Raw genomic sequence first — 12,025 nt, 5'->3', positions numbered from 1 at the left:
GACGGTAACTTCTTTGTGCCTGTCTGCACAGCACCCAGAACACTGGGTCCGTGTTCTTACTAACGGGCCCGGTGTGTGAAAGCATCGACCCAGCAGGATGCCAACGCAGGCCGGTGTGGACGCACACAACGGCTGGGAACAGGCAGAGTGTGATCCAGTGCTCGCTCACAGGATGTCCCCCTCAGGAGCCCGGGCACAGATCAGCAGGGGTTCTTGGACAGGTCAGGACGGAAGTGCAGAAGCAGAGCTGGGGGTGGGGGGTGAAGTCTGGAATAGCAGGGAGCGCTGCAGGCCAGGCATTGGCAGAGCTGTGTGGGGAGCCCAGGACTAGAACAACGGTTGTTGCAGGCCAGGAGGGGCATTGACTGGCAGAGCTATGGGGAAGTGGAACTAGCCCTGCTCCATCCATGACTAACAGCCTGTCTCTGCCACAAAACGGCTACAAGGCTGTACAGGGGCTGTGACCCCAAACCTCTGTCCTCATCTCTGCTCCTTCTCCCCCCGCCCCATAATCTGACTTCTTAGAGACTGGATGATTTTATCAGCAAGCTATCAAAAGGGTGGGGGATACTGCAAGGGGGTGAGCCCTTTGCCTAGCACGCCCCTTCTAGGGGTCGTACGGCTTTTGGGGTCTGACGGAGATTTCACCGGACAGGAGTAGGGGCTTGATGTTTGTAACCCAAGCTGGTGCTTCCGATCCCCAGTCACACATCGTCCAGGGCCAAACCTCTGACACAAAATCGCCCCCACCGCCGTCTTCCTGTTAACAGAGCTCTGTGCCCCCAAAGTGCTGTGACAGACTGAGAGAGCAAACCAGTGCCAGGAAGCGGGAGGGAGGGAGGGACTCAGCTGTCAGTCGGGGGCAGAGCACCTGGCAGAACGACTCCCGTGCCGTAGCCCCTTAGCGCCGAACGCTCACCTTGCCTGCCTCCTGCCTAGACACCCCGTGCAGGGAGGGCCCTGCATCCTGCTGCCAGCCAACGCTGGGCGCCGGCCTCTGCCATAGCTCAGGGAATAAAGAAAGGCTCGGCCCAAGAACAGCAATGGCCAAGCAGAGAGCTTGGTGGCCCGTTCTAGCCAAGCGAGCCTACTCTGAGGGGAACTCTCAGCAGCTACCTCGGCCAAACCACCATGCAGGTACGCCACTTAAAGGGACACTACCAAGCTGGCTTTATAATAAAGCCTGATGACCCTAGGCCATCCCACCGGAGCCAAACTGCCGACGCGCCCTGGGCTGGGCTTGGAACCACATGGGGACTCACACCTGTGACTGAGTTCATGGTGAGGGTTCAGCTTGGGGGGGTCCCTGTTTAGACTCCTGAGAGAGGCAGGACAGAGCTGGGACATGCAGATCTGAACTGGACTCAGTCCTTGGCTCTGCAACAAGCTCCTTATGTGGCCAAAGCGAGTAGCTTCGCTGCTCTGTGCCTCCGTTTCCCCATCTGCAAAATGGGGATAATTTATTGATCCTAACAGATACGTCCCTGCTCCGCAGGGGGCTGTGAGGATAGATTCTGTAATGCCTCAGGGTGCTCAGCTACTACAGGGATTGTAAGGTGGCAGGCAGGCACCTAAGCAGATAGACAGGTAAAGATCCAGGGATGGTTGGGTCTGGGGTTCTGTTAATTAACTGACATAGGACCCACCAGCCACACCCGAATGCCCAGCAGAGGTGGAGTTACCCCTAGCAGCCACAGCTCACTGGGAACCGTGTGGATCCTTTGAAGAAGACAGGGCTGGCTGAGCCGCGGGGACGCTGGCACGCTTTGGTGGTCTTCTCAGTAGGCACAAAGCCCATTCCTCGCGAGCCAGGCGTGGCTGTGTGCTTGTTCCCGAGGCGCTGCTGCAGTCACTGCCAATTGCAGCGGCTCAATGGGATGTGGGTAAATATCCCTTTGTCTGCCAAGCCCTGCAGGACTGCAAAGACAGCAACAGCCACCCAAAGGTGCAGAGATAATGGGATGGCTGGGGGGGGGCAGGGGAAATCCTCAGACACCCGCTTTGCCCCCTCCCCATCTAGTGTCAGGATGGGATCAGGCCCCAGATCCTTTCCAGCATAGGTCAAATGGAGCTCCCTCCAGAGCCCACACCCGCTGCCCTGAGTGGGGAGAAGGTCACCCCAGAGGCCCTCCTAGCACCTGCCGACAGCTCAGGCCCAGTGGCAGGTCTAACATCCTTTGCAAGCACTTGCACGAGGCCGGAGAACAGCACCAGCGATGGCTGTGAGCCTGGCTCTTCCCCAGAGTCAGATGCATTTGGAGATTCAGGTCCGACGGTCCAGCCTTGCCCATGATAAAGCTGAGTCCAGGCCACACAAAGTTCAGAGCCCAACCCAAATCCCCAGGAGCTTTGGATTTTGTTTTAGTTGGAGGCATTGTTAGGTGCCCCCAAACTTTAGTGGATTCTTCTGCGTGCCCTTCTCTGCCAGGCAGGTCAGCATCAGTATCCCCACCCTACAGGTGGGGAAACTGAGGCACAAAGGGGCACTATGACCTGCCCCAGGGCCATGGTCTGGGAACAGAACCCAAATCTCTGGGCATCCAGTCTTGTGTCTTCCCTGTATGCCCATCTCCCTCTCTGAGCTCTGTTGTAAGTTTCTCTCTCCTTAGAACAGCTGGCTGCTTTACCTGAATTATTATATTGGGGGGGGGGGGCTATTCTTATCCAATTAACAAAGCACCTCATTTGGAGGCTGTTCATGGATTTATTCCATGTGATCTGCCTGATACACTGTGTGTCATGCCACTCACTCCCTGCCCCCTCGGAAACCACATGCACCATCTCCGGGGGCATATCCTGGCGAGGGGTGGGAAGGAGAATTTCAATCAGTAAAGAAGGGGACATGTTCCAGTTCCTTCTGTAGAGCACTGTGTATCCCAAGCTTGGGCCTGGCTGTTTGGGACTCAACCCACGAGTCCCCTGCATGGGAGTTCAGCTCTCTTACTAAGTCTCACAGGGTATGTCTATTGTGCAGTCACGCGGCGTGACTGCAACTTGTGTAGACATACCAACCTAGCTAACTCCAGTTCCAGAGCAGTGAAGCCACATCAGCATGGCTTGCCTGCCCCGAACCCTGGGTAATTACTCACGAGGCTGCTGCAGTTTCACGGATGCAGGACCAGAGCTAGCTAGATGAAAGCTCGCTCAGGGATGTCTCCGTGAGCTGCATTCACACCCTGGGAATGCAGCGCAGACATCCCCCGAGACGCGATGCAGTCACTTTGTCACACTATAAAGAATGAGAGACAGGGATTTCATGGGCTGATTTGCAAAATTCAAAATCAATTTCTATTTTTAAAAAAAGCCAGCAGACGCTGAGAAGTGATTAAATCTCTGCATCGCTGAGTGGTAGTCTGAGAAACAAAACCGAGTCGGCACTGAAATGAAACTGGCCACTGGATTTTCTCTTACTGTGCCTTTTTTCTTAGATTGATACGTGTGTGTGTGTTCTTTATTCAGCTCTTGTCCTATTGCACCTGGAGCATTCGGTCCGTGTTTAGACACCTCCACACCAGACAGATGTTGGCAAGGTGAAGGCAGTTCAGAGAACAGCATCAAAAATGGCCCGGGGACTAGAGTGAGAAGGGAAAAGAGGAACCTCGTAGCTTGGCTAAGTACAAAGAAGTGGCTTGAAAACTGTCCCCCTGAAGGGCGAACGCCCAAGGAACAAGAGGAAATGGACAGAGGGTAAAACTCGGAGTAATGAGAAGAAATCAAGCAAAGGATAATTTAGGGACAATGTCAAGAGAGCATTGGTGAGCTCGGCCAGAGGGTGGGATAGACACTGAAGGGAAGTGGTGGAAGTCCCATTGCTTGGATCACTGAGAACAAGACTGGACAAAGCCCTGGAGAACAGTGACGGGAGCAGAACCAGCCACTGGCACTGGTCTAGATCAGACTCCGTGGGTTCCTCCATCTCTGATCGTTTGGATTCCATGTGATAGAAGTTCTGTCTACACTGCAATCAGAGGGGTGGCTGCAGCATGTGTAGACACACCCGCGCTAGCTCGGATCCAGCTCGCCCCGCGAACAGCAGCAGTGAAACCACGGCAGCACGGGCTGTACAAACCCACCCAGAATCCTGGGGACGTACCCGAGCGCCTCGCCCCTGCTGCTGACGCTTCACTGCCGTTGTTACTGGCGCTCTAGAGCGAAGCTAGCTCGGGTGCGTCTACACGGGCTGCCGTCACACCTCTGATGGCAGCATCGACCGACCCTTATGCACAAGAAGCCCCATGCTCAGGTTGCGAGGCTCCATTTGGGCACCTAAAACAGCACTTAGGCCCCCAAGTTTGAAAGTGGAACACTCCAGACTCCATGATTTTGCTCTCCCAAACTACCAACTCCATCTACCGTGCCCGGCTCGGCACGTCCGTGTTCTCCAGTTATGCGCCTGTCTCTTTCCTACCAGAGCAGATCTAGGCCAAGACCTCAGGCTGCAGAAGACTGAATAAAGAGATTCTGCCCTGCCTTGCCTCTGCCCAATGCTCTAAGGGGCCACCAGCTCGCTCCAGCGGCTGTGCAGAAGATGCTGTGGTTGGTTTAGTGACCCTGCTTGGGCTGGGAGTCCCCCTTCACTGAGGCCCTCCTGCCCCTGCTGCCGGCTCCAGAACACAAGACCCTGTTTTCCCCTTCCACATTAGGGACGCGTGAGCGCTGGCAGTGAACTGATGCCCCCGGGGGAGGCGACCGAAGGCCATCGGGCTATCACTGCGTCTCCGTTCGCCTTCCACATCACAAGCACACAGAAGTGCTAGCTGCAGGGCGGATGCCATGGGGTGCCTGCTGGAGCGTCTGGGCTTGCAGGTGGACACTGCTGATAGGTGGTGGGAAACCCACTGGCTCTGGGGAGAGCAAGCTCTTTATGGCTCTGAGCAGCTCCTTGGTGCTAAAGGGGCTCTCTCTCTGCTTTGGCCTTAAAGAAGATCAAGGCTAAAGGATTCTGATGGGGACTAACCACTGATGTGGTTGCTGCATTTGCCAGCTGTCTGACATCCCTGTTCCACGCATGCTAACGCCCCTTCCCTCTCTGTATAATGATTTACAAAGAGCAGGAACGTGCACATAAACCCATCCGCTTCCCGACTGGTCCGGAAAGTGAGCAAACTCCTTCCCCTCACCTCCCCGCCCGCGGGCCCTTCGCGCAGGGATCGGCACCTACTGCCCCCACCACGGTCTGGCTCTTGCTTGGAGTGAATGAAACTTCCACCTGCCGAAGGACCCTGCTGGGAGCAGCAGCTGCTCCGTTGCTGCTCCTTGGCAAGCAGCAGCCAGAGCAGAGAGAAAACGCCACTCCCGAGGCCAAGCGGAAGCCCCTCACTGGGTGACTCTCCGGAGGATAAACTGCAGGGGGGTCCTTTTCCCGCAGCTGATTTCTTGTCTGGCTAAGAAAAGGTCAGGAACTCTTGCTGCTGGGAATTATCCTGCTCTAGCCAAGGACACAGGGGAACATGCTAGATGTGGCCCCACAGGCCATGCTCTCTCTCTCATTACAAGTCAGGCTGGTTAGGAATCTCCTAGCATCCCTCTGCCATCCTGCCTGTTTGCCCTGGGGTGGGAGCTCATGGAATTTTAACTCTTTATGATACAGACAAATCGCCAAGTGGGAGATCTGACACAGACATAAAGGACTCCTCCTCCTCCTCCACTGCCTTTCCTTGCAGTCCCTTTCCCCCCGGGGATGGTGGTGTGGGGGTGAGGAAGGCTGCCACAGCCCCAAGCCTCCTCCAACACCCGCTGACGCAGAACGGGTCAGATACCACAGAGCCGAGCGCAGTACGAATCTCAGCAGAGGTGACATCCCGATACAAACTCGGGGCCTCGGCTTCCTCCGCTCCCCTTCCTGCCCCATGGCGCCCATGGGACCGTGGCCTCTCAGCCAAGACCTCTGGCTGCCTGGAACCACTATCTGCAACGTCTCGCTGGGCTACGGCTCAGCCCCCGTGTGTCCCAGTGCAGCCCTGTCATCGGGGAGCGACGTTACGAGATCGTGACCTCTTGATATGGCTTTACAGTCAACGTGGCATCGTCTTTATAGCCGAGTCCCAACCTTGTGGAGAGACCATGGGGTAGGGCCAGCCGAGAGCTTTGGGGTGATAGAGATGGGGTCCCTGACTTGCCCTCTGTGCGCTTTGCAAAGCCAGCAATGAGGAATGACATTAATAATCCACCCCCAGTAAACAGACTCACAGTCCCTTCCTCGAACCACAGTACAATGCTGCCTCGCTGTGACCAGGGGAATGGTTTTCCCCACTCTCAGGGTGTGTCTACACTGCAGTCAGAGGCATGGCTGCAGCATGTGTAGACATACGGGGGCTGGCTTTGATCTAGCGCCAATAACAACAGCAGCAAAGCTACATCAGGACGAGCTGGCTGCCTGAATATATACCCAGAGTCCTGGGCTGCTGAGCTTCACTACTAGTGTTACTGGTGCGAGCTAGACCAAAGCTAGCTCAGGTGCGTCTACACGGGCTGCCGTCAGACCTCGGATTCCAGCGTAGACACCCCCCATCCCCCCCGCCCCCTAGGCTCTGTCTAGTGATGTGTCCTGCCTTCAGCTGTTGGAGTAGCTGCCCCCTAGTGTTAATGAGGCAAAGCCATGATTTGCATCTGGGCAGCTTTCCGAGCAGGGCTGGGCTCTACCGGGGCTAGTAGCAGCTTGGCCTGCCTGCATGGGAGCAATGAGTGCAGATTCCCAGGGAAGACAGGGCCTTCGCCTCCAGGCCTTTCCCGTGGGCCAGCTGAATGCGAAGGGTATGCTGGGATTCCGGGCTGCTGGAACAATGTATATAGTGGGGGTGCTGAGAGCCACTGAACCAAACTGTTATGGTGGAAAGCACTTCAAGCCAGGGGGTGCGGCAGCCCCCCAGCTCCTATGCTGGGATTCCAAGAGCTCAGCTCTGTCCCCACCTTGGAGCCTGTCTTCCCATCAATTCTCCTCCCGGGGGACCCTCTTTTCCTACTAGCCAGCTTCTCCAGGCCTTTTGCCTACAGCGAAGGCACAAGCCGGAGCAGGACAGTCTGCAACAAGGAGCTGCGAACATGCCGAGCTCTTTGAGGTGAGGAGAAGGAACCCCAACTCCCCCGCCTTGATACCCATCTGCAGCAAAAGCCCCGGAGTGCTCCAGAGAGAGGCAGACAGCAGAGCCCTGCACGAGCTGCCTGCACAGAGACAAGATCAAGGAACCCTCCCCTGCGCAGCTCGGCTGCACGTAAGAACGGCACGGAGTGGCCATCGCGGTCACAGCTCGGGTCGCTCTCCGAGAGCTTTCCTGTGGGCAGCGGCTCGTCATAGATCCTGCAGCCCAGACTCGGGGGGGAAGGGGGAAGGAGGTCAGGGTCTATCACTGTCTGTTTCACGTCTATTGCATTAGTTAGCGGCCTGCCTGGACAGGCTGACTCCTCTGCCCTTTATGGAACATTGCCTCCTAGGCAAAGGAGCTGTTAGCAGCAGGCTTACTGCCGGCAGCCCGCTGGGGGGCGGATGGCGGGGATAGGGCACAAGTCAGCACCGTCGTGGCAGAGCGTGCTGGAGAGAAGCAGCTAACGTGGGGCATTGGGGGGCCAGGCACCCCGGTGCGCTGGGTTATTGCTGCCATGCCAGCTACTAATGGAACGAGTTTGCTGGTTCTCAGGTCTCATCCCACGGGCCAGGCTTAGCCATCCAGAAACCTAAGGGGAGCAGCGAAAGGGTGGAGAGAAAAGGGACTGCCTGAAGCGGCAGTAAAGAGAGGGACCAACTCCCAGCATTCCCCATCCCCTGGGGGAAGCGGATCCTGCTCTGGGCAGGGTGCAATGGGGCTGTACAGCATGCACAGGGCACCGGCGCCGGCACCAGGCTCTCGCTCCTTTCTGGCTGGACGTCGCTCTCACGGGTTTATTTGGTGTCGCCATCTGGTTTTTCCAATGCGCAGGGCGGACAATGGGGAATCAGACCCCCCGAGACTGTCGAATACCCCCTAGGCACCTACGTTAGCCTCTGACACAGTCACAAAACACCCTGCCACTGGCCCGCTCAGCCCCCTCCCCTGAGCCTCTACAACCCTGCCCGCCCTCCTTGAAGGAAGCAGTGCTTTTATGCTGCCCAAGCCCGGACGTTGCTGTGAAATCTTACCCAGCACGTCTCTGGGACTGCTTAAATCCGAGCCTTGCGGGACACACTGACCCAATTTGCTCAGGAGAGGATCAAAACTCGGCAGCGGGGGGGGCTGCATGCCAGGAGAGAGGGGAATGGGCAGATCTGGGGGTGAGGGGCTGGAGTGGGAGGCAGGCCAGAGGAGAGGGGAATGGGCAGATCTGGGGGTGAGGGGCTGGAGTGGGAGGCAGCCCAGCCAGAGGAGAGGTGAATGGGCAGATCTGGGGGTGAGGGGCTGGAGTGGGAGGCAGCCCAGCCAGAGGAGAGGTGAATGGGCAGATCTGGGGGTGAGGGACTGGAGTGGGAGGCAGGCCAGCCAGAGGAGAGGTGAATGGGCAGATCTGGGGGTGAGGGGCTGGAGTGGGAGGCAGCCCAGCCAGAGGAGAGGTGAATGGGCAGATCTGGGGGTGAGGGCTGGAGTGGGAGGCAGCCCAGCCAGAGGAGAGGTGAATGGGCAGATCTGGGGGTGAGGGGCTGGAGTGGGAGGCAGGCCAGAGGAGAGGTGAATGGGCAGATCTGGGGGTGAGGGACTGGAGTGGGAGGCAGCCCAGCCAGAGGAGAGGTGAATGGGCAGATCTGGGGGTGAGGGACTGGAGTGGGAGGCAGCCCAGCCAGAGGAGAGGTGAATGGGCAGATCTGGGGGTGAGGGGCTGGAGTGGGAGGCAGCCCAGCCAGAGGAGAGGTGAATGGGCAGATCTGGGGGTGAGGGACTGGAGTGGGAGGCAGGCCAGCCAGAGGAGAGGTGAATGGGCAGATCTGGGGGTGAGGGGCTGGAGTGGGAGGCAGGCCAGCCAGAGGAGAGGTGAATGGGCAGATCTGGGGGTGAGGGGCTGGAGTGGGAGGCAGCCCAGCCAGAGGAGAGGTGAATGGGCAGATCTGGGGGTGAGGGACTGGAGTGGGAGGCAGCCCAGCCAGAGGAGAGGTGAATGGGCAGATCTGGGGGTGAGGGGCTGGAGTGGGAGGCAGCCCAGCCAGAGGAGAGGTGAATGGGCAGATCTGGGGGTGAGGGACTGGAGTGGGAGGCAGGCCAGCCAGAGGAGAGGTGAATGGGCAGATCTGGGGGTGAGGGACTGGAGTGGGAGGCAGGCCAGCCAGAGGAGAGGTGAATGGGCAGATCTGGGGGTGAGGGACTGGAGTGGGAGGCAGGCCAGCCAGAGGAGAGGTGAATGGGCAGATCTTGGGGTGAGGGCTGGAGTGGGAGGCAGGCCAGAGGAGAGGTGCACCAGCTAGCTGTGGTGGGGCACAACTGCAGGAGCGGGGGACTGTGGGTCAGGACCGAGGGGCATCGCGGAGCTGGGGGTGAGAGCAGAAGGGGATTTGCAGAGGATGCTAGTGCAGGCACGGGCCATGATTTGGCTGAGTCCAGTTGCAGGGGTGGATTTCGGTCCCCTTCACACTGCCGCCTCTGCCTGATGCGGCTGTTGCTGGTCTCTCACTGCCTGAGCACTGACGTTCACCCAGGAAAGGGAGAGGAGCCGTGCTGGGAGGAGTGGCAGGGCCCCGGGGGCGAGGGAGCTGCCAGCTGCGGCGCCAGCCCGGGGATGAGGAGACAGCGATTTCCTTACCCTTTCCGGATGACGACAATGATCGCTCCGAGGAGGATAATCAAGACAACCAGGCCCCCGGCACAAATGCCCAGGATCAGGCCCATCTCCTCCGAGTGCTGGGACACCTCCAGGGGACGCTTGCTCTCTTTGCAGGCGGCTGGAGGGAGAAAAGCACAGCGGAGAGGGTCAGAAATCAGCTCCGACCTACTTTCTTGACAGCTGGTTTTGGCAGATCCCTCCCCCGCCCCCCACGCAAAAACTCCGCCACGTGCACACAGACAGCATGTGCAGACATACGCAACACACCTCTCCCCCCCCCACGTACAGCCAAAAGATCTCCCACACGCACACATATACAACACAACCTCACCCACACGCAAAAACTTCCCCCTGTGCAGATTTTATGTGCAAATGTACACGTGTGTGCATGTACACACACACACAAAACCTCTCACGCATACACACAGGTAACGTGTGTGCGCACACACACACAGAACCGCTGCTGCCTACGGCTTGGGACCTGGGAGCCAGAGGGAGCGGGCTGAGCGCCTTTTGTAGCCAATAATGGAGCAGAAGGAATCTGGACCCAGCCCCTGAGCTGGGGGTGCATCTCGCCAGCGCTGTCCTACCCAAGGCACATCAAACAGCCTGTCCTCCCCCCTCATTCGGAGCGGAGCTGTGCACGGATGCCTCATTGCCAGAGAAGGACACGTTCTCGTAACAGCGGACGCCTGTTTAATGTTCTAGCAAACAAGCTGATCTAATCCCCCGTTAAATAAGGCTGTTTGATGTTCTGATCCAAACAAACAATCAAGGAAGTAACCCCAACAAACTATCAAATAGCCGATTATTGTCAGAGAGATGCTACTACTCCTCCACTCTTCACCCTGTGCCCCAGCCAGACCAAGCCCATCACTGTCCCCACAAATTAATTGTAGCTGTTGTGTTAATTTTGTAAAACTGCTCTGTCTCCTCTGTGGATCGATCACAGAGCCGGGGCACTCAGAGTCTTTGCTTCTTGGGCAGAGTCGGCTCACTGGGATTGGTCAGCTGAATCACATGGCATTGTTCCTGTTCCCAGATGGATGAACATGGAAGCACTTTGGGTGCAAAGTCCCAGGCATGCAGCTTTAAGGTTTGTGTTCTGCAGATGCTCCTGTGCATCTCTGGAGTTTGTTCTCGGTGAGTGTCTGTGCTGGGAAAGCTCCGGCGCTTGGACATTAACTGAAAGCAAATCTGGACATGGCCAAACCCCTGGCACTTAAATCCCAGGGGGAGGGGCATTTTAGCGATACCTAAACTAGATAAGATAAAATAAATGGATTGGGTGGATGGGTCAAGTGGATGGATTATTTAGGAGCATGGATTGGGTGGAGGAGTTTGATGAATAGATAAGGTGGTCAGGTTGGGTGGAGGAATCAGGTGATCAGGTAGATGAACTGGGCGGATGACTTGGTTGGATGGATGAAGTGGATGGATTAGATGGATGGGTTGCGTGGAAGGATTAGGTCGATGGTTTGGATAGATGAGTTGGATGGATGGATTAGACAGATGGGTTGGGTGGATGGGCTGGATAGAAGGGTTGGGTGATTGGTTGGGTAGATAACCTGGGTGATTGGTTGGGTGGATGGGTCGGATTATGGGTTGGGTGGATGGGCTGGATAGGCGAATTGGGTGGATGGGCTGGATAGTTGGGTCAGGTTATTGGTTGGTTAGATGGGTCGGGTAGATGGGCTGGGTGGAAGGGCTGGATAGATGGGTCTGGTTATTGATTGGGTGGATGGGCTGGATAGATGGGTTGGGCGGATGGGCTGGATAGGCGAATTGGGTGGATGGGCTGGATAGTTGGGTCAGGTTATTGGTTGGGTAGATGGGTCAGGTGGATGGGCTGGATAGATGGGTCTGGTTATTGATTGGGTGGATGGGCTGGATAGGTGGGTTGGGTAGATGGGCTGGATAGATGGGTCTGGTTATTGATTGGGTGGATGGGCTGGATAGACGGGTTGGGTGGATGGGCTGGATAGGCGGGTCGGGTGGATGGGCTGGATAGGCGGGTCAGGTTATTGGTTGGGTAGATGGGTCAGGTGGATGGGTTGGGTGGATGGGCTGGATAGATGGGTCTGGTTATTGATTGGGTAGATGGGCTGGATAGATGGGTCGGGTTATTGATTGGGTAGATGGGTTGGGTGGATGGGCTGGATAGATGGGTCGGGTTATTGATTGGGTAGATGGGTTGGGTGGATGGGCTGGATAGATGGGTCTGGTTATTGATTGGGTAGATGGGCTGGATAGATGGGTCGGGTTATTGATTGGGTAGATGGGTTGGGTGGATGGGCTGGATAGA

At 57.1% G+C, this 12,025-nt stretch overlaps 1 protein-coding gene across 3 annotated transcripts in view; it reads right to left on the bottom strand.

Annotated features, from left to right (window-relative positions):
* Nucleotides 1–12,025, bottom strand: part of PTPRU (protein tyrosine phosphatase receptor type U) — a 266,338-nt gene that overhangs the window by 63,772 nt on the left and 190,541 nt on the right. For all 3 annotated transcript variants that reach the window (XM_065421874.1, XM_065421875.1, XM_065421873.1), the window contains exon 14: nt 9,700–9,838. In XM_065421874.1, the coding sequence (XP_065277946.1) occupies nt 9,700–9,838 (139 nt within the window). The remainder of the gene's footprint in view (nt 1–9,699; nt 9,839–12,025) is intronic.

This window comes from Emys orbicularis, chromosome 23, assembly GCF_028017835.1.
Source record: "Emys orbicularis isolate rEmyOrb1 chromosome 23, rEmyOrb1.hap1, whole genome shotgun sequence".
NCBI lineage: Eukaryota > Metazoa > Chordata > Testudines > Emydidae > Emys > Emys orbicularis.
The sequence above is the reverse complement of the archived record's forward strand: the minus strand, read 5'-3'. Positions and strand labels throughout refer to the sequence as shown.